Source organism: Bos indicus x Bos taurus, chromosome 7 (genome assembly GCF_003369695.1).
Source record: "Bos indicus x Bos taurus breed Angus x Brahman F1 hybrid chromosome 7, Bos_hybrid_MaternalHap_v2.0, whole genome shotgun sequence".
Lineage (NCBI taxonomy): Eukaryota > Metazoa > Chordata > Mammalia > Artiodactyla > Bovidae > Bos > Bos indicus x Bos taurus.
This window is the reverse complement of record NC_040082.1, coordinates 98,642,192-98,667,583: the sequence shown is the minus strand read 5'-3', so window position 1 is coordinate 98,667,583 and position 25,392 is coordinate 98,642,192. Positions and strand designations below refer to the sequence as shown.

The 25,392-nt window shown below is 51.7% G+C and overlaps 2 protein-coding genes across 2 annotated transcripts; both read right to left on the bottom strand.

Moving 5' to 3' along the window:
* Positions 1 to 1,449: 1,449 nt before the first annotated feature.
* MRI1 (methylthioribose-1-phosphate isomerase 1) lies at positions 1,450 to 7,919 on the bottom strand. Its single transcript, XM_027547959.1, has 6 exons — positions 7,708 to 7,919; positions 7,386 to 7,624; positions 6,370 to 6,545; positions 4,883 to 5,059; positions 4,576 to 4,800; positions 1,450 to 1,686 (listed from the first exon to the last, which is right to left on the bottom strand). The coding sequence occupies exons 1-6, from the start codon at positions 7,837 to 7,839 to the stop codon at positions 1,559 to 1,561; spliced, it is 1,077 nt and encodes a 358-aa protein (XP_027403760.1). The 5' UTR covers positions 7,840 to 7,919; the 3' UTR covers positions 1,450 to 1,558.
* Positions 7,920 to 8,862: 943 nt separating this feature from the next.
* Positions 8,863 to 21,986, bottom strand: CCDC130 (coiled-coil domain containing 130). Its single transcript, XM_027547957.1, has 10 exons — positions 21,910 to 21,986; positions 18,281 to 18,325; positions 16,153 to 16,206; positions 15,030 to 15,112; positions 14,855 to 14,910; positions 13,305 to 13,365; positions 12,325 to 12,467; positions 12,069 to 12,241; positions 9,675 to 9,813; positions 8,863 to 9,577 (listed from the first exon to the last, which is right to left on the bottom strand). Exons 2-10 carry the CDS (start codon positions 18,281 to 18,283, stop codon positions 9,087 to 9,089), a joined length of 1,203 nt encoding a protein of 400 aa, XP_027403758.1. The 5' UTR covers positions 18,284 to 18,325; positions 21,910 to 21,986; the 3' UTR covers positions 8,863 to 9,086.
* Between the last annotated feature and the right edge of the window lie 3,406 nt (positions 21,987 to 25,392).

Below are 25,392 nucleotides of genomic sequence, written 5' to 3'. Positions count from 1 at the left end.
CTTTTTGTTAGTAAAATTCAGTTTACCTCAAAAAAAAAAAAAAAATAATGGTGCCCCACACTTCAGTGGGCTTCCCTGATGGCTCACAGGATAAAGAATCCACCTACAATGTGGGAGACCTGGGTTCGATCCCTGAGTTGGGAAGATCCCCTGGAGAAGGGAATGGCAACCCACTCCAGTATTCTTGTCTGGAGAATCCCATGGACAGAGGAGCCTGGTGGGCTAGTCCATGGGATGGCAAAGAGTCAGACACGACTGAGTGACTAAGCACACCAAACTTCAGTAACCAAGATAAAAATATTTTCAACATTCAAAAATAATATTTTAATATTAAAAAAATCAAATTGCCCACCACAGCCTGTGGACTGGCTGTCTGATTAAATGTTACTGGTATGAGCGCTGGTTATCAAAACTTAGGGAAAGTCAGGATAGGCAAGATCAGGGTTTCATTCTATTGAATATCTTGATATTTTGTTCATCGTGGAGGTCTTTTTTTTTTGCATTAATTTTTCTTTCTTTTCTGTTCTTTTTTTGGGGGAGGGGGCACACTATGAGGCACATGGGATTTTAGTTCCCTGACCAGGGACAGAACCTGTGTCCTCTGTATTGGAAGGGCAGAATCCTAACCACTGAGCCACGAGTGGGAAGTCCCATTTTTTTTTGTTTGTGCCACTGGGATGCCGGATCTTAGTTCCCCAGCTATGCCTGCTGCAGCAGAAGTGCAGAGTTCTAACCACTGGACCACCAGGAAATTCCCTGCATTAATTTTGATTTTTCAAAAAAAAAACATGCAGGAAGCTGTTATTTATCTTGATTGAAAGTGAAAGTCACTCAGTTGTGTCTGACTCTTTGTGACCCCATGAACTATACAGTCCATGGAATTCTCTAGGCCAGAATACAGGAATGGGTAGCCTTTCCCTTCTCCTGGGTATCTTCCCAACCCAGGGATTGAACCCAGGTCTCCTGCATTTCGGGCAGATTCTTTACCAGCTGAGCCACAAGGGAAGCCCAAGAAAACTGGAGTGGGTAGCCTATCCCTTCTCCACGGGATCTCCTGACCCAAGAATTGAACTGGGGTCTCCTGCATTGCAGGTGGATTCTTTACCAACTGAGCTATCAGGGAAGCCCATTTATCTTGATTACTGAGCTTCTTATGACATCCTTTAAAATTCTGCACCTAAGGTGTCACCTTCATTTCAGCCCTGAGAGCAATTTAAGAGGGAGGTACCAGTATTATCTGCATTTTATAAATGAGGAAAAGAAAGTATGGGAGAGATGAAGTGATGTGGCCAAGATCACACTGCAGAAAAAGAGGTGGAGCTGGGGTATGAACTCAGGCAGCTGGGCTCCAGATGCTGGCCTCTCAAGCCACACACAGGCTCTTCCCGTATTCTACCTGATGCCCTGCTCTGGGAAGTACTGTGGTTATGGGAAGAAGGTCAGCGGTTGTGCAGAACATTCAATAAGTTTATTATAAAAATAATGGGGATATGGAGGGCATATGGAAGCTATGGAGAGCTAGGTTGGTTACTTCTGGGGTCCATCTAGGGTGTTCCACTCAGGAGATGGTGGCACTAAGGGCTGCCTGGAGCTCCTCGGGGGCAAAGACACCCAGCTCTGTGATGATGCCGCCAGTGATGAGGTCGTGGGGGGTGACATCAAAGGCAGGATTCCAAACCCCAATTCCTGCAGGGAGGAGAAGCAAGAAGGCAGGTATTTGGTCAGTGGATGTACTTAAGCTATTGTCACATGTCTCCCTCATGGTGGTTCTTGGGGTTGCGGAATCCTTGAGAATCTGGGGATCCTGACCCCCAAAATACACAAATGCATGGGTTTTGACACCCAGTAACAAGTTTAGACACCCTGACATTCCCGGATTGTTGCTAAGAAGGCTTCAAAGACTTATACACGTCTACCCAACTTGTGCCTGCTCCAAGAATCTCTTCAGACATGTCCGACTCTGTGCGACCCCACAGACGGCAGCCCACCAGGCTCCTCTGTCCCTGGGATTCTCCAGGCAAGAATACTGGAGTGGGTTGCCATTTCCTTCTCCAATGCATGAAAGTAAAAAGTGAAAGTGAAGTTGCTCAGTCGTGCCTGACTCTTAGCGACCCCATGGACTGCAGCCTACCAGGCTCCTCCATCCATGGGATTTTCCAGGCAAGAGTACTGGAGTGGGGTGCCATTGCCTTCTCCAAAAAATCTCTTTAGGAACCTCCAAGAGTTTACCCCGGGGCCTTTGCATGGACTGTGCCCTCTGCCTGGATGCTTTCCCTCAGATATGCATATGATTTAATGTTTCATTTCCTTTCAGGTCTTTGCTCAAATGTCACCTTCTCAGTGAGAACTTTGCTAATCATCCTGTAACCCACTCCCTGAAGAGACACTTCCTGTATCCTTCTGTGCCTCGTTCATTTATCCCCTTCTGAAAACACATTGGAATTTTACTCTTTGTCTCGTCTGTCGTTTGTCCCCCCACTGGACTGTCAGCCCCACGAGAGTAGGGACTTGTCTTTTTTTTTCCTCCGTTGTGCCAAGAGGCATGAGGGATCTCAGTTCCCAGACCGGGGATCAAACCCAAGCCCTCTGCTACGGAAGCATCGTGTCTTAGCCACTGGACTGCCAGGGAAGTCCCACTTTTAACTTTTTTCACTCCTGTATCCCTGGCCCCTAGCATGGCAGCTGGCATTGATCAGGTACTTAAAAATTTATCTGGTGAATGAATAACAACCTCTTACACAAGAGGCTGCAAACTGGTTTCTCTGGCTCAGTTATTTTTTTAAGACCACTGAATTAGCAGTCAGATTTCAAAAAATCCCCTGGAGAAGGGACTGGCTACCCACTCCAGTATTCTTGCCTGGAAAATCATGGCCAGAGGAGCCTGGTGGGCTACAGTTCATGACGTCGAAGAGTTGGATATGACTGAGCAACTAACACTTTCAGTTTTCAAAATGTGGGAGATTTTATCCCTATAACAAATGTTAAGGCTTCTCTTGGAAAAATCAGACCGATTACCCTGGGGCCTGCATTCCTGTGACAGCAGAGACTGGGGTCGCTGGATTGCACCTAGTCTGTGTTACCCAGCTTTCCTGGAGGGAAAAGCAGGCTGGGTTGTCAGTTCCGCTTTCCATGGTCTTGTGGATTTTGACCAGTGCTAAATAATTAAGCCCCTAGGAAGGCAGGGACATCAAAAAGCACTGAGAAAAATTTTTTCAGAATTAATGTATCTATTTTTATTTACTTTTCATAGTCTTTTCCATTATGGTTTATCACAGGGTGTTGAATATAGTTGTTGTTAACCCATTGTATATATAATAGTTTGCTAATGTGTCCTATTTTTAGAAAGCTATAAGGAATCGCAGCAGAAAACAATAGAATATTAGGACTTCCCTCCGCTTAGCTGTATTGTTTTACACTCATTCCATATTTGGAGTAAGGGACGCTGGCCTCATTGTATTTTCAGTGCTTAGGAGTTTTAACTGGTCTTTTTTTAATTCTTTTTCCGTTTAGGTTTTTACATAATATTGAGCAGCGTTCCCTGTGCTATACGATAGGTCCTTGTTGGTTATCCATTTTAAATATAGCAGTGTACATAAATCTTTGAACTGAAACGTGAGTTAAATTGAATAACTTGACACCCATCCATCATGTGTTCTATGATGTCTGACTCTTTGCGGCCCCATGGACTGTAGTCCACCCGGCTCCTCTGTCCGTGGAATTTTCTAGGCAAGAAGACAGAAGTGGGTTGCCATCTCCTCCAGGGGATCTTCCCGACCTAGGGAATGGAACTCACGTCTCCTGCATTGCAGGTGGGTTCTTTACCTCCAAGCCATTGGGAATGGATATAGATATAAAAATAAATAAATATACCACTGTGTACATGTCAATCCCAAACTCCCTAACTATCCCTAACTGGTCCTTTTTTTAATAAAAGTTTTCAATCGTAACCTGTTTCTATTTAATGAGCACTAACTAAGGGCCAGGCACTGTTCTCAATGTCACCTGGGTTAACTTGTTGAACATCCTGGGTGTATGAGGTAGGTCATAACAATACCTCATAGGGCCCTTATGGATGAATTTTAGGCACCTGGCTACAGTCAGGAAGTGTGGGGAGGCTGAGAAATATCTGTCTCTTCAAAAGCACTTGACCAGGTGGTATTCTTCTTATCCAAGTGAGAAAACAGAGGTGGATAAGAAGACAATTTGCTCAAAGTCTCCTGACTTATTACTCTACCTTCTGACCATGGAAGGGGGCTTCCCAGGTGGCACAGTGGTAAAGATCCCCTGGAGAAGGGAATGGCTACCCACTCCGGTCTTCTTGCCTGGAGAATCCCACAGAGGAGCCTGGCAGGCTACAGTCCACGGGGTTGCAAAGAGTCAGATACTACTGAGCACACACGCACACCAGTGCATCTGACCTCCAAGACATGTCTGCTCTAATAACATGGCTTGAAGGAACTGCCTGTCTTAGAAGGCTGATGATAACCCAGATGCCACCTGCCGCGTGACAGTCAGGGTGCCTACACAGAGGTTCCCAGGCACTGTGGTGCAGCCCTCTCTGAGTGGAAGGCTTACCTGGTGCCGCTATCCTGACCCCATTGACGTCGGTCAGCTCCTGGTCGGGACGCTCCTCAATGACGATCTCCCGGCCTGTCTCCAGGCGGAGGTCACACGAGGAGCTAGGGGCAGCCACATAGAAGGGGATGCCATGGTGCTTGGCTGCGATGGCTAGCTGGTAGGTGCCCACCTTGTTGGCTGTGTCGCCATTGGCAACCACGCGGTCCGCTCCCACGACAACAGCTGGGGAATGAGACGCTGGGAGTCAGGATCCACCCGGCCCTGGATGCTGGAGCCCTGCCCACTGGTGCCCCTGCCTGCTGACCTGACACGCCTTGGTGGGCCATGGCGGCTGCTGCCATGCTGTCGGCGATGAGGGTGGCGGGGATCTGCTCGTAGACCAGCTCAAAGGCTGTCAGCCGGGCTCCCTGGTTGTAGGGCCGGGTCTCTGTGCAGAAGGCGTGCTCGAGACGGCCCAGGTTATGCAGTGAGCGGATCACACCTGTGGGGCCCAGCCCACCAGAAGAGGCGAGGATAAGACAGCAAGGGATAGATGGGCACGGTGACCCTTTGGCTAGCAGCATGGAACTCCAAACCATGCAGTCTGCCCCCAGGCCCTTGCAGTGGCTGTTCCCTTCTGCCTGGTACACATGTGCTTAGAGAAAGCCTTCTCTGTGAGGCCTTCCAGGATTACTCCATCTTACATAGCAACCCCCACACTGCCATCCCCTGCTCTTTCTCTTTAGTATGTACCACCTTGAAATGAATCATAGGTATCTGTTGACTTGCCTTTGTCTATTCCTTCTATTTTCTCCACTGCTGGGTCCCTAACTGCTAGAATGGTGCTTGGCAAATAGTAGGTGCTTAATAAATGTTTGTCGAATGAATGAAGGAATGCACACACGTGTGAATGATGGCACACACAGTAGGTGCTCAATAAATGTTGAGTGATTGAAGGAATGGATGCATGGATGAATAATGAGGAACACAGTAGATAAGCATTTATTAAGTATAAGTATTATTTTTTAAAATATTTACTTGGTTGCGTCAGGTCTTAGTTGAGGCATGTAGAATCTTTAGTTGTAGCATCTGAACTCTTAGTTGTGGCATGTGGGATCTAGCTCCCTGAACAAGGATGGAACCTGGGCCCCCTGCATCGGAAGCGTCGAGTCTTAGCCACTGAACCACCAGGGAAATCCCTAAGCACGAGTAAATGAATGAATTCATTGCCTCAGTATCCAGGCACAAAGGTGGGACTGAGGCAGGCAGAGAAACATCCAGGAGAATTAAGAATCAGGTGGACTCTGTTGCCTTGAGTGCCAGGACCCAGCCCCCAAGTCCTGGTCACAGCTACTCTAATTTTTCTTTAGGGGGCTATGCCCTTCCTTTCAGTCCTCTTAGAGCCCAGATTCCACCCACTTTCTAGGCACATGGCTCAGATGAGGCCTATTAAGTGATTGATCCTAGATGGGTAGGTAGGTGACTCCATCATGGCCCCCAAGATACATGACTTTTTTGACACTGTCGAAATAAGAGATCCTTGGCTCTTTTCCTCAAGATCTGAATCCTGGCCAACCAGTCGAGTGATAGGATGATGCCACTCTGGAGGAGGGCAGACCTTAGGGATGGGCATAGAAAGATCCTGATGCTACTGAGTCCCCAGATCCAGCCATACCTGAAGCCAACCCCTTGAGTGTGTTTCTGTGCAACAACTAATAAAGTCACCTTTCTGGGGGATGCATTAAGTGGTTTGGGTTTCTTTCTCTTTCATCCAAAAAGGGACCTCCCCCATTCCTGTGGATGCCCACTCACCTAGGGCTGTGCCATAGCCAGCGGTGGCCAGCGCACCAGTGTTGCAGTGGGTCAGCACGGTCACCTTGCCACCCTGGGGTGCTGCCCGCTTTAGGAGATGGTGGGCTCCCAGGTCCCCAATGCTCCGATTGTCCCGGAGGTCTTTGTCCAGCATGTCCTCGGCCCAGCAGATCACTCTAAGGCCGACAAAGGGCTCTGAGCACCAGCCGCCAGGCTTCAGGGCCCACCCCAGCCCCTCCTCACGGCCCAACACTGCCCTACTAGCATTCTCTTGCTGAAAGCCTCTCTCAGCGTGGGTCTGGTCCCTTCTACAACCACCTATCTGTAACTCCACTCGCTCTCGCAAAACATTGTACCAGGCATCTCCTGTGTGTCAGGCACTGGGAGACAGAGCAGTGAATAAGACAATAATCTCCTCTAATAGGGAGTTGACACTGGGGTTGGGTAGGCAAATGATTAGCAGACAATAAAGGGAGGGAAAAGGCAGCAGTCAGGAGACAGAGGGTAGGGGATGAATTGTATTATATGGGGGATGGGGAAGGCAGAAACCTGAGACCTGAGGGGGAGGAGATTAGCTAGGCGGATATCTGGCTTGCAAACACTGAGTGTGCAAAGGCCCTGAGGCAGGAGCAAGTCTGGTGGGGTTAACGGAGAATATCTGTGTAGCAGATGTGGAGGGAAAGAGTTGGAAGAGAGCAGGGCGAGGACCAGGGCTGGAAACAAAATTTCTCAAAAGCAAAAACCAGGTAAACCAGGTGGCACTTAAAAGGACCTCTAAGGGCAGATAGGGCTGGGGACGTTCAGGGAAGACAGTCAGGGGATTAAGTTCAAGGACCTGGGGGCCAGGCGGCTCGGTGTTGAGTCCCAGGCCTGCCTGTGTCGCCCTGGATTAAGCGCACCCTGCCTCAGTTTCCCCATCTGTAAAACTGGCAGCTGTGCACCACCACCACCACCACCAGCAGTGAACGAATGAACAGCCTCGGGTTTGAACAGTGCCGGGCACGTGGCTCCTCTACCTCTCTCGGACCGCCTCCTCCGTTGCGCCCTCCCGCTCCGCCTCCTGGGCCGCGAGGTCTGCCAGGTCCCGTGCGGCGCGGGCCATGTTGACGGCGGTGGGCCGGGCGGTAACAAGGAAGCTCAGCGCGTCCTGGACGAAGGCCACGAGTGCGGCAAGGCCAGGTCCCCCGGCGCCCGCCTGCAGCTCCACGGCGAGGCTAAGACAGCCCACGAGGGCAATGGCTGGGGCGCCACGCACCTGGAGGGGGAGTTGGGGGCGTCAGGGACAGCAGTCAGGGCAACCACTCCCACCCTAACCTGAGCTCCACCACGCGGCTCCACCTTCATAGCACGGATGGCTTCCCAGGCCTGGCGCACCGAGCCCACCGCTTCATAGCGGCTCTGCTGGGGCAGCAGCAGCTGGTCGAGGATCTGCAGTGAGCCCCGCGAGTAGCGGATCGCCTCCAAAGTCATGCTGTCAACAGTCGCGCTCACCGCTTTTCTCTGGGCTCCCGGGGCCCGCTCGCACCGGGGGCGGAGCCGGAATACGCGGAGGGGGCGGGGCCTCCCCGGAAGGAGGCGCATGCGCACAGTAACCCCGCAAGTTCTCGGAAGTCGCCGTCCTTAAGTCGGATCCTGCCCCACCTTCCCAGCCGAGCCCAGTTAGCAGCCCCCTCCACTGTTAGTGCCCCCTGCCACTATTTTGGGAGCAACGACCTCAAGCCATATAGCACGACCCCCAAGTTCCTGGTGGGCACCCTCAGGAGCGCGTACTGCCTGTGGTCTTATGTAGAGCAAGGCCCCAGTTGGGGGTCCCAAGATTGAACGATCCTTACTGCTGCCCTGAGACCGTCCCATCCCCGCGGGGAGGAAAGTCCAGTGGGCTGGGGGCTACCACCTCTCCGGACCGGCACGTTACAAGTTCCGAGAGATTAAGTCGGAACCTCAGCTCTGAGAGGTGTCTGATTTGTGCACGCTGGTATCTCCAACGGCTTGGATGGTGCCTGGTGCACTGCAAGGGCTCCGTCAATGTTTGAGCAATGATCCTTCTCCAGAGTTTAGGGGAAGGCGGTGGGCCATGAGCCTCCTTGTGGGTGCTCTGCTGTTTGGAGGCTGTTTTCTACTCATTTTACTAGTTTCCTTCAAAAGAAGTATACCCTTCCAAGGTGTCCCCATGGGCAGGGGATTAATGAACAGCCCTCACCTGTGCGCTCCATCCTTTGCTGCTTTGGGCCAGGATGCTGAGCACCCTATGTGCCTGCCCTGTTGTCCAGTCCCCTTTCCATCCCTCACAAACTCAGCCTGTTGTTCCACCACCTCCATGAAGTCAGCCCTGATTTCAGGCCAGTCTGGGCTACTACATTTAAACCCTCATCAAGCTGGGTGGGGACCAAGGCTGTGAGCAGGGGATCTGCACTGGGTGATGAGATGCTGGGCAACCTTCATTGGGTGGGTGGGGGTAGAGCTCCTGGGCCCATTTAGTAATCTGAGGCAGGGGCAAAGAAGCAGGGCTTTAATGTTGGGAGGTCTTGGGTCGCACAAGGCACAGACACCCTCTCCAGGAACAAATAAATAACAACTCCATCACCGCGAGAAAGTGAGGTGTGCACAAGGGTGGGGACTGAGCTCTCCAAGAGCTGGTGGGCCAGCGGGGCTGCAGCCTGGGAGGGGCCTCCTGGGTGAGTCTTGGCCTCTGGAGTGAGTGAATCTGGACCATGGAATCACTCACTCTCGGAACCGGAGTAGTCAGCCACGAGGGAGGAGCCGAGGCTGCAGGGCTGTGGTGTGTCCTGGGGGTTGGGTGCCTCAGGGGAGGTGTCTGGCGGGGGCTGGGGCCTGTCCTGACAGCTCTCCTCCTGCCCCAGTGGGCTGCTGTTCTTGGGGGTCTCGGCTGTCTCCAGAGAGCAGTCCTGGGGGGACACGGGCCTGTTCTGGTTGGTCCCCTCTGGCAACTGTGGCTCCCCAGACTTGAAGGTTTCGGCCACGTGCTGGGGGCTCTCTGGGACCTCCCGGGACCGCCGTCGCACGATGCCCAGGTGCCCCATGGTGACAGGGGAGCTGGTGGGAGTGGCTCTGCGGTTCTGGGCCAGTTTCTTCAGGACACTGTTGGTTTTGCTGCTGCTGCTGCTGCTGGCGCTGGCTCCCGGAGTGGAGGGGAACCAGGAGCGGCTGATGATCTCTGTCCGCTTGAGCTTCTGCTTGTCCTCGTATGCTGGGGGGGAGAAGGAGGTCCAGAGCCGCCCTCTGCCTGAGCGCCTACCCCCCGTCTCCCCCCACCCGACTCCCCACGCTCACTGGCCCCCACGCACAGTCTAGAGTGTGGAACTTCAGCAGGGCGGCCAGTCTGCGGTCATCCTCTGTCTCCGGCACCAGTGGGATGGCCAGGCTGGCCTTGGCCTGCAGTGCCTGGTCCCTCTCCTCCTCCTCCTGCATGGCTTTTTTCTTTTCCTGTGTCGGGGTGGAAGTGGGTGGAGAGGGACAGCGCTCAGCCACTCAGTTGTGTCCGAGTCTTTGCGACCCTATTGACTGTAGCCCACCAGGCAGGCAAGGATCCTGGAGTGAGTTGACATTTCCTCCTCCGGGGAGCTTCTCAGCCCAGGGATCGAACTCTGGTTTCCTGTGTATCCTGCACTGGCAGGCAGATTCTTTACCACTGAGCTCTATAGAGCAGCCATGGGGAGGGATGGTGGGTGCCAGAGTCATGCCTCTTCCATGCCCTCTGAGCTGGGAGCTGGCATGGGCATCCCCTCTAGCTCTCCTCCCATTTCCTCCTCTTTAAGTTTATGTGAGGAAAGGGCCTCATGCAGTGCTTGGGACACAGAACTTGTTCAACAAGCAGGAGACATGACTGTTATTACTGTGCATGCCATTGGGTCCTTCACTCTTTTTTTTTTTTTTTGGCTGCGACTCAAAGTAGGCAGGATTTTAGCTCTCTGACCAGGGGTCAAACCCTCGCCTCCTGCAGTGGAAGTATGGAGTCCTAACAACTAGACTGCCAAGGAAGTTCCCAGTCATTCATTCTTTCCACAAATATTTGCAGAATATCTTTCTGGTGTCAGGCCTTGTTCTAGACACTAGGGACACAGCCATGAGCAGAAAAAAACCCTTGCCCTGGTGAAGCTGACGTACTAGTGGGTGAGTGAGACAAAATGATGAGGAGAAAAAGAATGCTGGGAAGGGGGTGAGGGTTGGCAGGGGATTCAACTTTACATATGGCACGCGGTGGAGCGGAGGGGCAGGGGCAGTCTCCCTGAGAAGATCATGTTCAAGAAAAGATGTCTAAGTGAGGGAGTCATGTGGATATTAGGTGGAAAAGTGTTCCAAAGGGGAGGGAACAGCCTGTGCAAAGGCCCTGAGGCAGAACTGCACTTGCCAGTGAGGTGGCCAGTGTGGCTGGAGCAGAATGAGCAAGGGGAAGGTGGAGATGGGGGTAGAAGGGTAAAGGGCAGATTGTTTGGGCCTGGTGGGCCATGGGGAGGACTTTGGTTTCTGCATAAAGGAAGTGGGAACCATGGAGGGCTCTGAGCATAGTAGGGATGTGATCCGGCTCAGGTGCTCACGGGTGCCCTCTGATGGCTGTGAGGGGAACAGGCTCTGGGACACGAAGCTAGGAGCCACTGGGGACCAGCGTGGAGAGATTGTGCTAGTCCAGGCAGGAGACGATGGAGGCTGCGGATGTTGTCAGAGCCTGCCAGAATTTGCTGACGGATGCAGAGGTGGGGAAATAATGGTGGTTATAACAAGAGGAGCAAGGCTGAGTGCCTGGAAGAACAAAGATGCTTCTATTACCGAGAAAGGGAGGATGCAGGCAGGGCAAGTTAGGGACTGATGGGGTTTCCCTGGCATTTTATGTTTGGGGGCCCTCAGACGCCACTCAGGGATGCCCAGAAGGCAGGGGACACACAACTCAGGCTATAGGCCTGGCCAGAGGGACACACTTTTAGTAACAAATAATTAGTAAGAAAACCCTTGGGCTTCTGTGATGCTCCAGTGGTTAAGAGCCTGCCAATGCAGGGGACGTGGGTTTGATCCCTGGTCTGGGAAGAGATCCCACAAGCCACAGAGCAACTAAGCCAGTGTGCCACCACTACTGAGCCTGTGTGCTGCAACTACTGAAGCCCGAGTGCCTGGAGCCTGTGCTCTGCAACAGGAGAAGCCACAGCAATGAGAAGCTTGCACACTGCAACCAGAGAAAAGCCGGCACAGCAATGAAGACCCAGCACAGACAAAAAGAAAGAAAGATTATTAAAAAAAAAAGCTGCTGGGCCAGCTGCCTCCCCCAGGCGCTGCGATGTAGGGAGGTGGTCCCCGCGTGGCGGATGGGGAAACTGAGGGTAAAAGGACCGCCTATAGTCAGGAAGTGATGGGGCGCAGGCTGGACCTGGGTCTCGGCCCACTTTGCGTTCTCCCTGCCCCACTGTTAGGACCCCCTTGGTGGCTCAGACGGTAAAGAATCTGCTTGCAGTTCAGGAGACCCAGGTTCAATCCCTGGGTCAGGCAGATCCCCTGGAGAAGGCAATTGGCTACCCACTCTAGTATTCTTGCCTGGAGAATTCCATGGACAGAGGAGCCTGGTGGGCTACAGTCCGTGGGGTCACAAAGAGTAAGACACGACTGAGTGACTAACTTTCATTTTCTTTGCTCCACTGTTGCTGATGCCTCACCGCCTGTGGACCCGACCCTGGGCTGGGAGCCCCACTCACCCGGAACCTTTTCCGAAGCATGCTGTTGAGGGCGAAGTCGTCCTTCCAGGCGCTCTGGGCCTCCTGGATGTGGCTCAGGGTGGGGAGGGCCTTCTTGAGCGTGCTCCGGTCAGCCTCGCCATGCTCCAGGCGGAACATGGCGTCCATCTCCAGCTTCTGCTTCTTCTCATGCTCTGCAAGGGTGAGAATGGGGTTGGACTTTCGGGGCCCCAGCTCAGGATCAGGGTTGGGGTTCAAACCCACCCACAGCGCTCACCTGTGGTCAGCACCTGTTCGTTGTCCTCCATGTCCCAGCGCTCCTCCTTTCGCTGGGCGCCGCTCACAATCACGTAGTCACAGTTGGCGGGGTCCGTCTGCATCTCGATGTAGTTGACACAGAGGTGGCATTTCATCCTGAACCTGGGTGGGTGGAGGGTGGCAGGCGGGAATCTGGACACTGTGGCCGCCCTGGGACACCCTGCGACCCCTGCCTGCTTCCCTCCATCTGTGTGCGTTACGTCATCAACTAGCATTTGCAGAGAACCTGCTGCATGCTGCTCTCCGTGTCTGAGGCACAGCCATGGGTGACACGCAGGGGCCCATCACCCTGGTACTGACCATCTGTCTGGAGTTTATGTATTCATCCCTGCATTCATTCGTTTGTTCATCTGTTCACTCATTCATTCAACAAACCCTCCAAAGCCAGGCTGCTCTGGGGCAGGCTTGGTGCCAGCTGCTGGGGACACAGTGGTGAAGGAAGCCAACTTGCTCTCAGCGGGGCTGATGTTCTAGTGGCAGCTGAGTGGGCAGGGAATGCTCAAACAACCACAGCGCTGGGAGGAGAGCACTGCTTTAGAAAAGGCCTCTCTGAAAGGCGACTTTGGAGCAGAAATCCGAGGAGGAAAAGGGAGCCTTGCAGATGTCTGGGGAAGACGTTCCAGGCAGAGGGCACCAGAGAGAGTTTTTATGAGGGGCAGCGAGGAGGCTGTGTGGTTGGAGGAGAGTGAGTGACGGGGAGGGTGGGAAGAAGTGAAGGCAGGGAGGGGTCTCTGTGGGCCATGGGGAGACCTGAGATTTTTAGTCCGAGGAAGGAGGGAGCCATGGAGGGGTCTAGGCAGGATGCACCCGGACCGACAGACCATGCTGGTTTCCAGGAGAGACCAGCAGGGGGTGACCCTCAGGCAGACGGTACAAGCCTCCCTCCCACTCCGAGTTCTGTGTAGCCCCTCACCCCTCTGCCCACCAGATTGCCTCTACCTGTAGATCGGGGTTGTGTAGTAATTGCCAACCTTCTTCTTCTCTGCATTGTAACGAACACCTGGGAGGAGAGGGAAAGAATGAGGCTAGGGCGCACCCTCAGCGTCGTTTCCTGGGGTGGTAGGGGGCAGACAGGAGTGGTGGCATTCCACGGGCCTGCAGGGGAGACACCTCCAGAGATTCAAGCGGAAAAGAGCCGTTGGGGCTTCGGGATGGGTGCTCAAGCCACAGAGGGTGGTGGGCTGCGGCCAGAGGGCCTGGGTGGGTTCAAATCCTGGCTCTTCCCTACCAGCTGCAAGACCTTAGTCCAGCTGCCCGGATTGGACAGAGATGACTTTGACGGCCACCACACAGGGCTGCTGTGCAAGCTGCAGAAGCTAGTTAACACACATGGAGCACTTAACACAGGGCTGGGTGCCAGTGATCATCCCAAAAGGGCTGGTTTTGGGGACTTCCCTGGCAGTCCAGTGGCTGGGACTCCTCGATTCCACTGCAGGGGGTGTGGATTCAAATACCTGGTGGGGGAACTAAGACCCCTCAAGCCACACAGTGTGGCCAAAAATAAATAAATGAATAAAGTGCTTAGTGGACAACATGTGGCGCACGTGAGGGCTTGTAGGCTTGACCTGCCGCTGCCCCTGCCCTTACTGTTGCCGTTAGCTTCGAACCCGACTGTGCCCACAGGCGCAGATGGATGCAGAGACAGGGGTCTGAAGCCTGCGGTGGGTGACTCGGCCTTCCTGGCTTGTGTTTCCTTCTCTGCAGTGCAGACATCCCCAGCCCATCCCATAGCACCCAGCCCAGGGGAGAGCCTGCTCTATAAACAGGAGCTGGTGGCTTTCAGAGGGAGGGACGAGAGCAAGAAGGAGGGGCCAGGTCACCCCACTGCTGAGGCTGACTGACCCCTCTAACGCATCCCCCTGATCAGACCCAGCCAGGGACACCTGCTCCAAAGGCCAAGAGGCTCTCAGGGCACCAAGAGCAGGGCTCAGCTTGACCCTCGAGGCCATGAACCAGAGCAGCCCCCAGCCTTCCAGGGCCACACTATCCACCACCCCAAGTTCTGTTTTTGTAGTTTAAGCATTTTTCACTTAGTAAGCAAGATCAGAGCCCAGAACATATCATCTAATTAGTGAAAAAGAACCCCCCCCCCAAACCTGGATATTCTCTAGAAAAATAATAAAAGCCCACGCTTCTTTCTTTCTTTCTCTGCACTAAGCACTTTGTATGCCATGCAGGCGGGCACTCATATCATGTGAATTCAGAGATGGGTAAACCAAGGTGCATGGAAGCTCTGTTGCCTGCTAAGGGTTACCCAGCTTAGGGAGTGGCAGGAACGGGATCTGAACCCAGAGCCTCCTAACTGCTCTGCCATCAAGTGGCCACAGCCCACCAATTATTGGGGGTAGTGAAGAGTGGGGGGTCTATCTTCTCCTTGACTCTTGACTGGGGCATCAGTGAGATGCTCTCTCACAGCGCTTAGCAAGTTACGGGGCTCGCTGGCGGTGGGGCTGAATAGTTGGGGGCGGGGTGGGGAGCAGGCAGCTCACCCATGCCGATGTGGTTCTTGCAGCCGTCACACCAGATGTTATAGGGCATCTCAAACCTACACAAACAGAGAACAGCTCATTTGTCCTTGTCCGCATGGGTTCTCCCTGGGTCTCCATGCCTGAGACTCTGGCTGCAGTTACGCTGCAAAGGGCGTGGTGACAATCAGGGCCTTACCTGATGATGAGGATGCCCTGGGACAGCTTCCGAGCCCGCTCCCGAAGGGGGTGGCTGTTGTGGTATCTGTTGAGCGAGCCATGCTGTGTGGTAAGGAAGAGGGAGCGGATTAGCACTGCTGAGTAGGGGGAGCTCAGGCCCTCTCCCACAGGCTGAGAGAGGCCTCATTCTTATGCTCTGCTGGGAGCGTTAACAGCAAACAGGAGGCACAGAGGCTTTGGTGAAGCAGGCAGAGCTAAATAAGCTGTGCAACCCTGGGCAGTGACCTCATCTTTTTGCCTTTCTGAGCCTGGTTTTCCAAATCAACTGGCAACAAGGATCATAACACACCTCGGGTGTCGTGGGGAGGACTGGGATAGGCGACAAGATCGGCAAACGGCTGCCAGGCACTTTATGTGCCTCGTCTCATTTTAATCCCTCCATGCTTCTAGGAGCCCAGGTCATTTTGCTTCCCCTTTGGACCTACGTACAGGGAGACTGTGGCATAGAAAAGCCGAGTCAGCAGGGACCAGCAGCCGGGATGCTCTGATTCATTCAAAGGCCCATACTAAGCACCCAGCATGGGGACACAGCCTGAACGAGACAGATGCGTGTCCCTGGCCTTGAGCAGCAGACATTCCAGGTGGAGAGATGGACAACATGCAGAGAAATAAACTATGTGTCAGGGAGTTGTGAGAGCTATGAGAGAAATAAAGCACTCAGTCATGAGACAGAACACGAGGCGGTGGTCAGGGAGGCCCTCTGTGAAGAGAGACCTAAAGGAAGGAAAGCAGCCTTGTGGGTCAAAATAAGGCAGAGGTTCCCGGCAGAGGGAACAACGAGGAGGCCTGAGGAGCTGGAGCCGGAAGGGCGAAGGGATCTCATCCTGGCTCCTCTGGAAACATGCCACACCCAATGCTGGGTCCGCTGAGGACCATACTGACCACCCAGGAGGGAAGGCTGCCCTGAGACCCAGGTGATGAGCCTAAGGCAGGGAGACTTCTCAGGCTGCCTGGGCTTCTGCAGCCATGGTTCTGACTCCAGGAGGCCACGATGTCTGACTCCAGGAGGGGACGATGTGTGTGGGCTCCTGCCCAGGGGTTGCTTTCTATCATGGACACGGAGAAGGAAAGTTGCCCCTTACCTTCTCAGGGTTGAAATCCGGAGGGTAGTACTTGTTTACGCCTTTCCTTTCACCCTGGAAAGCAGAAGAGAGACATGACTTAGGGTGGGTCCTGCAGGAGACCTACCTGTGTAGCTGGGAGACAGGGACTTCCTGGAAGATGTGTGGCTGAGAACTGGAGACTTAGCGAGAAAAAACCCCACTGTCAGGACTTCCCTGGCAGTCCAGTGTTTAGGACTTGGCGCTTTCACTGCCGCGGCCCAGGTTCAATCCCTGGTCAGGGAACTAAGATCCCGTAAGCTCCACGGCTCCGCCAAAAGAACAAAACAAAACAAAACATGCTCCACCGCCATTGCTGTGGAAAATTCCACGAGGGTCACTCTCTCCTAGAACAATGGCTTTCACGGTTATTTTGGGACTGTGACTTAAAATAAGACATATTTAACACCACAAACACACGTAATACAGTCGAAGCACGGGTTTCAGGAAAGAATGTTCATCCAGCTGTGACAGTCTCTCTTTTAACTGCTAGCAGCCACCTGCTGAATTGACTGAATGATCTACCAAAGCAGTGGGTCTCAAACCTGGCTGCACGTTATAACCATACATTTATATATTTTTTAATATTTATTTGGCTGTGCCAGGTCTTATTTGCAGCAGGGGGGATCTAGTTCCCTGACCAGGGATCGAACCTGGGCCTCCTGCATTGGAAGCGGAATATCTTAGCCATGGGACCACCAGGGAAGTCCCGAAGAGTTTCTAAACCACGGATACCTGACATAGCACCTGCTCTGGCGCCCGGAGACGGGGCTTTTCCTTTCTCTTTGTTTTTTGGTGTGGTGGTGGTTGTTGTTTAGTCGCTAAGTCATGTCCGACTCTTTGCGGCCCCACGGGCTGTAGCCCACCAGGCTCCTCTGTTCATGGGATTCTCCAGGGGAAAATACTAGAGTGGGTTGTCATTTTCTTCTCCAGGGGATCTTCCCGACCCAGGGATTGAACTTGCCTCTCCTGCATTGGCAGGAGAATTTTTTACCACTGAGTCATCAGGGAAGCCCATTTGAAAAAAAAATTTTTTATTTATTTATTTGCTGTACTGGGTCTTAAGAGGCAGCACTTAGGATCTTGTTCCCTGACCAGGGAAGTCACAGGACACAGGGCTTTTCAAAAGCAACCTGGAAAACATGTTTCTACACATCCTTGTGCATACATGTTTGTTTGCAATAACCAAATGGTGGAAGCAACCCAGGTGTCCATTAATGGATGAATGGATAAACAAACTGTAGTCCAACCATGTGATGGGATATTACTGAGCCATAAAAAGGAAGAAAGCTCTAATACCTGCTACAATGTTTTAACAGATAAACCTTGAAAACATCCTGCTAAGTGAAAGAAACTGGATACAAAAGAACACATAGTACACAATTCCATTGACATGGAAGGTCCTGAAGAGACAAATCCACAGAGACAGGAAGCCGAATTCGGGTGCCAGGGACTGGGAGTGTGGGTGGATGGGATGAGAGTGACTGCCATTGGGTATAATGTTTCCTTCTGCGGGTGATGGAAATGTTTTGGAACTAGAGAGAGGTGGTTGTTGCAAAATATTGTGAATATACTAAATGCTGCTGAATCACAGCTTTAAAATGTTCATGTTATGTTATGTGAATTTCACCTCATTTTTTAAAAAAAGGAAAAAAAAGCAAAAGCTCCTGGGGTGATTTTAGCACGCACAAAAGTCTGGGCTTCCCAGGTGGGCTCTGGTGGTAAAGAACCTGCCTGCCAATGCAGGAGACATAAGAGATGTGGTGGGTTCGATCCCTGCGGTGGGAAGATGCCCTGGAGGAGGGCATGACAACCTACTCCAGTATTCTTGCCTGGAGAATCCCCATGGACAGACCTGGCAGGCTACAGTCCAGAGGGTCACGCAGAGTCAGACATGATTGAAGCGACTTAGCATGCACGCATGCACAAAGTTTGAAAACCACTCCACTGAGAAGACCATGATGCAGAGTTTAAAAATACCTTAGAGCTTTGGGTCAGGGGTAGGGATGGGGAAGGAGACTTTTAGCAGGGAGAGGAGGCTACTTAGGGGGCCCCTTCCCCGTATCAAAGACCACAAGAGAAACCCAGTGAGCACAGCCCGTCTACTTACCATCTTGGTAGCTGCCTACAGGTCCTCGCCCTCCACGTGGCCAATCTGAAAAGACAATGAGACACTGCTTTGTGGACGCACTGCCCAGTGCTGCCCTTCTGGACAGCTCAGCAGTCCAGATTCCCTGTGAAGATGCGGGGGCTGTGTGTGGTAGTCCTCCCCCTAGGTGTAGGAGGCATCCGAGGAGTGGTTTGGCTGTTTGGAAAGGGAGTGTCCTGTCCACTCTCCATCCAACATCTGTTTCCCAGCTGACACTTCTCACCCCACCATGGCCCCCATCATCGCTCACCTGGAGGAGTACCGTCATCTCGCTAAGCTCCTGGCTCTGGCCTTGACTCTCACAGTCTGTTCTCCTCATAAGGGCCAGAAGGATCTCTTCAAATATAAATCTAAACTACAGCTCTCCTGCTTAAAAGCCTCCAGGGGGCTTAAAACCCTTCCCTGGTGGCTCAGGGGTAAAGAATTCACCTGCCAATACAGGAGACTTGGGTTCGATCCCTGGTCTGGGAAGATCCCATGGGCCACAGAGCAATTAGGCCCCTGTGCCACAACTATTGAGCCTGCTCTCTGGAGCCCAGGAGCGGCAACTATTGAGCCCACGGGCCGCAACTACTGAAGCCTGAGTGCCCTAGAACTTGTACTCTGCAACAAGAGAAGCCACCGCAATAAGAAGCTGGCGTACTGCAACTAAAGTAGCCCCCACTCACCGTAACCAGAGAAAACCTCATGCAGCAACAAAGACCCAGCACAATAAAAAACAAACAAACAGACAAACAAACCCAACCCTCCAGGGATTCCCATGGCTTTGAGAATCAACTTGAGTCCCTTTCCATGGCCTGCGGGGCCCCTGCTTGCCTCCCCAAGCCCTCTCTCTCTGTTCCAGTCACACTGGCTTCCTGCCTTAGGAGGCTCAGTGGGTGCAGGCCCACTGCCTCAGGTGCTCTTCTACCAGCAGTCCGTCCTTTGTCACGGATCTCAGCTCAGACATCACCTCAGTGAGAGGCCTCACCTGACGACATGATCTCAAGTCACTTCCTCCCTGGACTTTCTATCGTGTCACCCTGTGTCTGTTTGCTCGTTTACAGTCTGTCTCCTCTGCCAGGTCACACTGTGCTACGTCTCTGGCACCCAGGACAGGTCCTGATAAATGCTGACTGTGTGAACCTCTGATAATTGATTGAGGTTCCATAAGAACCTTGGAAAAGACCCTGATGCTGGGAGGGAGTGGGGGCAGGAGGAGAAGGGGACGACAGAGGATGGATGGCATCACCGACTCGATGGACGTGAGTCTGAGTGAACTCCGGGAGATGGTGATGGACAGGGAGGCCTGGCGTGCTGCAATTCGTGGGGTCGCAAAGAGTCGGACATGACTGAGTGACTAAACTGAACTGAAGAACCAGTGTCAATGACACAGGTGTTAAATGCCGGGCTCCTTTAACGTGGGATGGGGAGACTTCCCTCCCCCTGCTTGTTCAGAGGCGAGACTTTTCAGTCAAACAGAAGGAAGTTCAACTTGATGCTAAAGAGAAATGCTATGGGAATGCGTTAGCAGAAGCAAACTATTATAGATTGGATGGACAACAAGGTCCCACTGTATAGCACAGGGAACTCTATTCAGTATTCTATGATAAACCGCAACAGGAAAGAATATTTAAAGAAGAATGTGTATATATATATAATGTATAACTGAATCACATTGTTGTACAGGCGAAATTAACACAACATTATAATCAACTGTATTTAAGTTAAAAAAACTAAAAGAAATTTAAAAAAAGAGAGAGAGAATAGACATTATGAGGGACTAAAGTGTAGTCCAGAATGGGGACTGGCAAATTTCCTCCATTGAGGGCAATCATTTCTGTCCCAAAGACTCATCAACTGAGCCACCTCAGCCAGAAAGTAGCCGATAGCATGTTAACGTATGGGTGTAGCTGCATCCTAGCAAAACTTTATTTATGGACGCTGAAATTTCAATTTCGCAGGACTGTCACCTGTCACAAAATATTATTCTTCTTTTGTTTTTTCCCCCAACCATTTAAGAAGCTAAACCACTTTGTGCCGGTGGGCTATACGAAATCAGGTGGTGGTCTGATTTTGGCCTGTGAGTGGAGTTTGCTGGCTCCCGGTGCTGGAGTCAGAAAGTCTCGAATATTCCGCCAACTTAGCTGTGTGCTGATAGTTACTGTGTGTCACACGCTCCACTGATGTTATTACTATTTCCAGCTGACAAACGAGCACGTGGGAGCTTAAATAACTTGCCCGAGCTCAGAAGCCGCCGAGAAGGCAGAGCCAGGGTGAAAAGCCCCAGATAGAGAATCTTCCACCACCATCCCATCCTGAGCTCCTCTACACCTCAGATCCTCCATCTGTAATGCATACCCCTGGACCAGAGTCTCCTAAAGTCACCTCCAAACTAAAAATACTAACAAAACAGCAAGTGCCCACCCAAGCTTTCAGTTCAGTTCAGTCACTCAGTCGTGTCCGACTCTTTGCGACCCTCTGGACTGCCGCATGCCTGGCTTCCCTGTCCATCACCAACTCCCAGAGCTGAGTCAAACTCATGCCCATCAAGTTGGTGATGCCATCCAACCATCTCATGCACTGTTGTCCCCTTCAACTCCCGCCTTCAATCTTTCCCAGCATCAGGGTCTTTTCCAGTGAGTCAGTTCTTCGCATCAGGTGGCCAAAGTACTGGTTTCAGCTTCAGCATCAGTCCTTCCAATGAATATTCAGGACTGATTTCCTTTAGGATGGACTGGTTGATCTCCTTGCAGTCTAAGGGACTCTCAAGACCCAAGTTTTAGGGACACACAGTTCCCTGGGCTGGAACTCCAGCTCCATTCCTCACTAGCTGGGGAACCTTGGCCAATGTCTGAGCCTCCCTGAGCGTACAGTTTCTCATCTGTAAAGAGTGGATGACAGCAAGAAGACTTTCTGTGGTTGCTGTAAATGAAATAACATGCTGGGTAATGCCTGCACAGAGTAAGCACTCCATTTACAAGAATTGGGGTCTTTCAGTGGTTTTATCACCCCAGTGAGTGGCACAGGTTGGACCATAGGGGGGATGTATAGAAATCTCTGGTTTTTGGTGTCAAGAACAATGATAAATCCCATTGGCTCAGGGCTAATGCTGGGGCTTGGATCCCGACTCTGCTGCTTTCTAGCAGTATAAGCAAATTCCTTCTTTCTCTGGGCCTCAGTTTTCTTACTTGTAAAATGGGGTTTATAAAAGTATCAACCTGATAAGGCTGCTATCAAGACTCGTTGAGTTAAATAAGGATCTAGAACAGCGCCTGATGTCAAGTTAAACGATGATCGTTTTGATTATTTCTCACGACAAACCATTTTACAAAAGTCATTTTACAAAATCTTCACGACGACGCAGCGAGGTAGGGGCTTACTGTCCCTAAGGAAAACCTGAAGAGGTATCGGATATGGGCCGGGGTCCGGGGTTTGGGGTCGGGGGTTAAGGCTGGGTCGCGAGCGGCTTTGAGCACCAGGCCCACGTCCGCAGAGCTCCGCGGGCCCGGCACTTTGTCCCCCTTCGGGCGGCTCACAGGCCTGGTGAGGAAGTGGACAGACCCCTTGCCAAACTCGGCCTGCCCGCCCCTCTGCCCTCCCGCACTTACCTGCCCTCCTGACGTCACGGCGAGCTCTTCCCGGAAGTCCCTTCCGGGCGCGCAAGGGGGCGTGGCGCACTCTCCGCAAGACTGAGACGCCTGCGCGAGGCGGGGCGAGGCGGCAGCGCCGCGCTGATGGGCTGGATGTCGAACAAGCCTCTGTCTCTCCGCCGCAGGAGTAGACCAATCGGGCCTGCCCTTCCCAACTGCACGCACGACACGATGCCCCACCCTCGCCCTGCCCATTTGCCTGACCCATTCCAAATCCGGCCTTTCTGATCGCGCGCTCCCCAGAGCCAGATCCAGCTCGCCTAATCGGTGGGGCGAAGGTGGGCCTCTTCATAAAGTGAAGTCGCTCAGTCGTGTCCGACTCTTTGCGATCCCATGGACTGTAGCCTACCAGGGTCCTCCGTCCATGGGATTTTCCAGGCAAGAGTACTGGAGTGGGTTGCCATATCCCGGGCCGAATCGAACTAGCCCATTTTATATATATATATATAAATACATATATATATATATAAATATATATATAAATATATATATAAATATATATATATATATAAATATATATATAAATATATAATATATATATATAAATATATATATATAAATATATATATATATATATTTAAGTTTTACCAGTTTATTGCTACCAACCCATCTACCTCCACCCTCATGCACGAGTGCTCAGTCATGTAACCCCATGGACTGCAACCCGCTAGGCTCCTCTGTCCATGGACTTTTCCAGGCAAGAATACTGGAGTGGGTTGCCATTTCCTTCTCCACAGCCCCTTATTTTTTAAAGCCTAGCGAGATAAGAATTGTTTTTCCATTTTTTTAAGTAGTTGATGGCGGGGGGCGGGGGGGTGGAGAGAAATCAAAAGGATAACACCTTATGACCTCATGAAGTTCAAATTTTAGTGTCCATATATAAAACTTTATTGGAGTACAGCTATGCCTATTCATTTACCTGTTGTCTGTAGCTGCTTTCGCATGACAACGGCAGAGTTGAATGGTTGCCACAGAACTCCTGTGGCCCATGGAACCTGAAAATGTACTATCTGGCCCTTGTCTCAGAGCCTTCGGACCAGCTTAATTTTGCCTTCTGTATGGGACAATGACTTTTGAATGTACTTTTGTGCCTTGTAGAGCCTAACAGAATCTGTTCATTTGTTCATTCAATAGCTGTTTATTAGGTGCTGTTTGTCAGGCCATGGGAATTTGAAAGCAAAGGACACACCTATTTCTCACTGATGCAAACATGCCAACTGACAATTTATCAAGGACAGTGTGAAAAATGACGCTATTACTACAATTGCTACTATGACTGTGTTATTTGGTGCCAGGCTCTGTTCTAAAGCTCTCATAAGTCAAATCTCCTGTAATCGTGGCTCAGACAGTAAAGAATCCACCTGCGATTCAGAAGACCCAGGTTTGATCCTTGGGTCTGGAAGATCCCCTGGAGAAGGGAATGGCTACCCACTCCAGTATTCTTGCCTGGAGAATGGCATAGACAGAGGAGCCTGGCAGGCTACAGTCCAAAGAGTTGGACATGACTGAGCAACTAAGCACACTACTACTATGATTGCTATTATTACACTGTTATTTGGTGCCAGGCCCTGTTCTAAAGCCCTCATAAGTCAGATCTCCTATAATCATAGTGCTGTAAAGGGAGTGCTCACTACTTACCAGACATCATTCACCAGTGCTCACTTGTCACATATATCACCTGGGAATGCTGATTCCAGGAGATGGATACTCTGCCATTTTCATTTTATGAATGAGGAGACAGGCCCAGAGAGGTCAAGTAACTACCCCAAGGTTGCACAGCTAGTGAGGAGTGGAAGATGTGACCTCCATCTGTTGAGCTAAACTTTGTTCCCTTAACCTCAGTTATACTGCCTTGGTTTGTATGCATTAAGCATAAGGGCTGTGGGAACCAGTAGGAACCTTTAACAAGGGTAAGGTGTTTGGGAGTGGGCATGAGTGAGGATCAGCGAGACCCCTGTGAGGGGTAACACCTGAGCCAGATAAAGAGGAGCAAGGCAAGGACTTCCCTGGCAGTCCCGTGGTTAAGACTCTGCACTTCTATTGCTGGAGGTCCAGGTTTGATCCTTGGTCAAGGAACTAAGATCATGCATATTGCATGGTGCGGCCAAACCATGCCACCCCAAACCAACAACAAAACAAAATCGAGTTGTGAGGGTAGGCAGGGCAGAGGGAGGCTCCCAGATCCTGAGGAACAAGATGGAGCCTCTCTCAACCTCAGTAATCTTGCTTATTATTACCTCTGGATTTTGTTTAAATCCTTGTCTTGCACCTGAAAGAAGACTAAAAAGTCACAAAATACCCCCTTGTGAGTACTCTTGGGAAAGAGGAGTGTGGGAACCATTGGCTTTCAAGGGACATGTAGATCCTCACTCATTACTTCCACACAGGGCAGGTGATAGAAGCAAACATCAGCCTGAGATATCAAGAGACGGTCTCTAAAGATGCCAAGGGCAGGCCAGTTCCTGTGGGGCTAGGGAACCCATTCAGGGAGATGAAGACAGTTAGCCAGGCTGGGCAGGGTGACAGGAAGGGACCTGAATTCTAGCTCTGGAGGGGGACCCTGACCAAGTCACCTCATCTCTGTTTTCTCATCTGTAAAGTGGGACAGCTCAGCCTGCCCATGGGAACAAACGCAATAGATGTCTACAAATGTAATTGTAAAACAGTTTGAATAGGAAGAAAGAAATCAGTGGGCTGAGGAGGGCATTCCTCATGGTGTGGCTTTGGGGGACTGGAGCAGAATGAGAAGGAGACCTCTAAGCACCAGGAAGTTCTTTACATCAAACTTTCCTGCTATTGGCACCGACTATGTGGCTCTATTCCTGCCTTCGAGGGTCGCAGAGGACTGACCTGTCTTCCACATGCCAGTCCTCCAGCCCCTTCCCACTTCTAAGAGTCTGTGGTTGGAGCCTACTTGTCTTCACCCCCAGTCACAGCTCAGCTCAGCCCAGCCCAGCCCAGCTCAGAAAGCAGGCCCAATAGATTAGACATTTTATGTATTTATTTTAAAAAATTTCTTTCTTTTTGGCCGCATTGGGTCTTTGTTGCTACGCGTGGGCTTTCTCTAGTTGCAGTGAGCAGGGGCCACTCTTTGTTGCAGTGCACGGGCGTCTCATTGCAGTGGCTTATCCTGTTGGGGACCACAGGCTGTAGGTGCCTGGGCTCAGCAGTTGTGGCACAGGGGCTTAGTTGCTTAGTTGGGGTGCCTGCGCGGCCCCCACCTCTCCCTGTGTGAGAACATCCAACCTCCAGAGGGCGCTGCAGCATTTCTAACATTTATGGCCCATCCTTAGCCACAGCTGATTGGATCAGGGGTATGGATTTAACTCAAGCGGGGCCAATGGGATTTGCTCCCGGGAATTTAGACTTGGGATCCAGCGAGGCTCAGAAATCTGCTGGTGGCTAGATCTGAGGACATAGAACTTTAGGACTTCGTGGGAA

Excerpts from the sequence above, each read along its gene's own strand:
- MRI1 (XM_027547959.1), bottom strand. The coding sequence starts at position 7,839 with ATGACTTTGGAGGCGATCCGCTACTCGCGGGGCTCACTGCAGATCCTC. Across the intron at positions 7,625-7,707 it reads AAGCCATCCGTGCTATGAAG|GTGCGTGGCGCCCCAGCCAT; the intron begins GTGGAGCCGCGT and ends CTCCCCCTCCAG. Across the intron at positions 5,060-6,369 it reads TGGCTATGGCACAGCCCTAG|GTGTGATCCGCTCACTGCAT; the intron begins GTGAGTGGGCAT and ends TGGGCCCCACAG.
- CCDC130 (XM_027547957.1), bottom strand. Across the intron at positions 12,242-12,324 it reads CGAACAGGTGCTGACCACAG|AGCATGAGAAGAAGCAGAAG; the intron begins GTGAGCGCTGTG and ends TCACCCTTGCAG. Across the intron at positions 9,814-12,068 it reads TGCTTCGGAAAAGGTTCCGG|GAAAAGAAAAAAGCCATGCA; the intron begins GTGAGTGGGGCT and ends ACCCCGACACAG.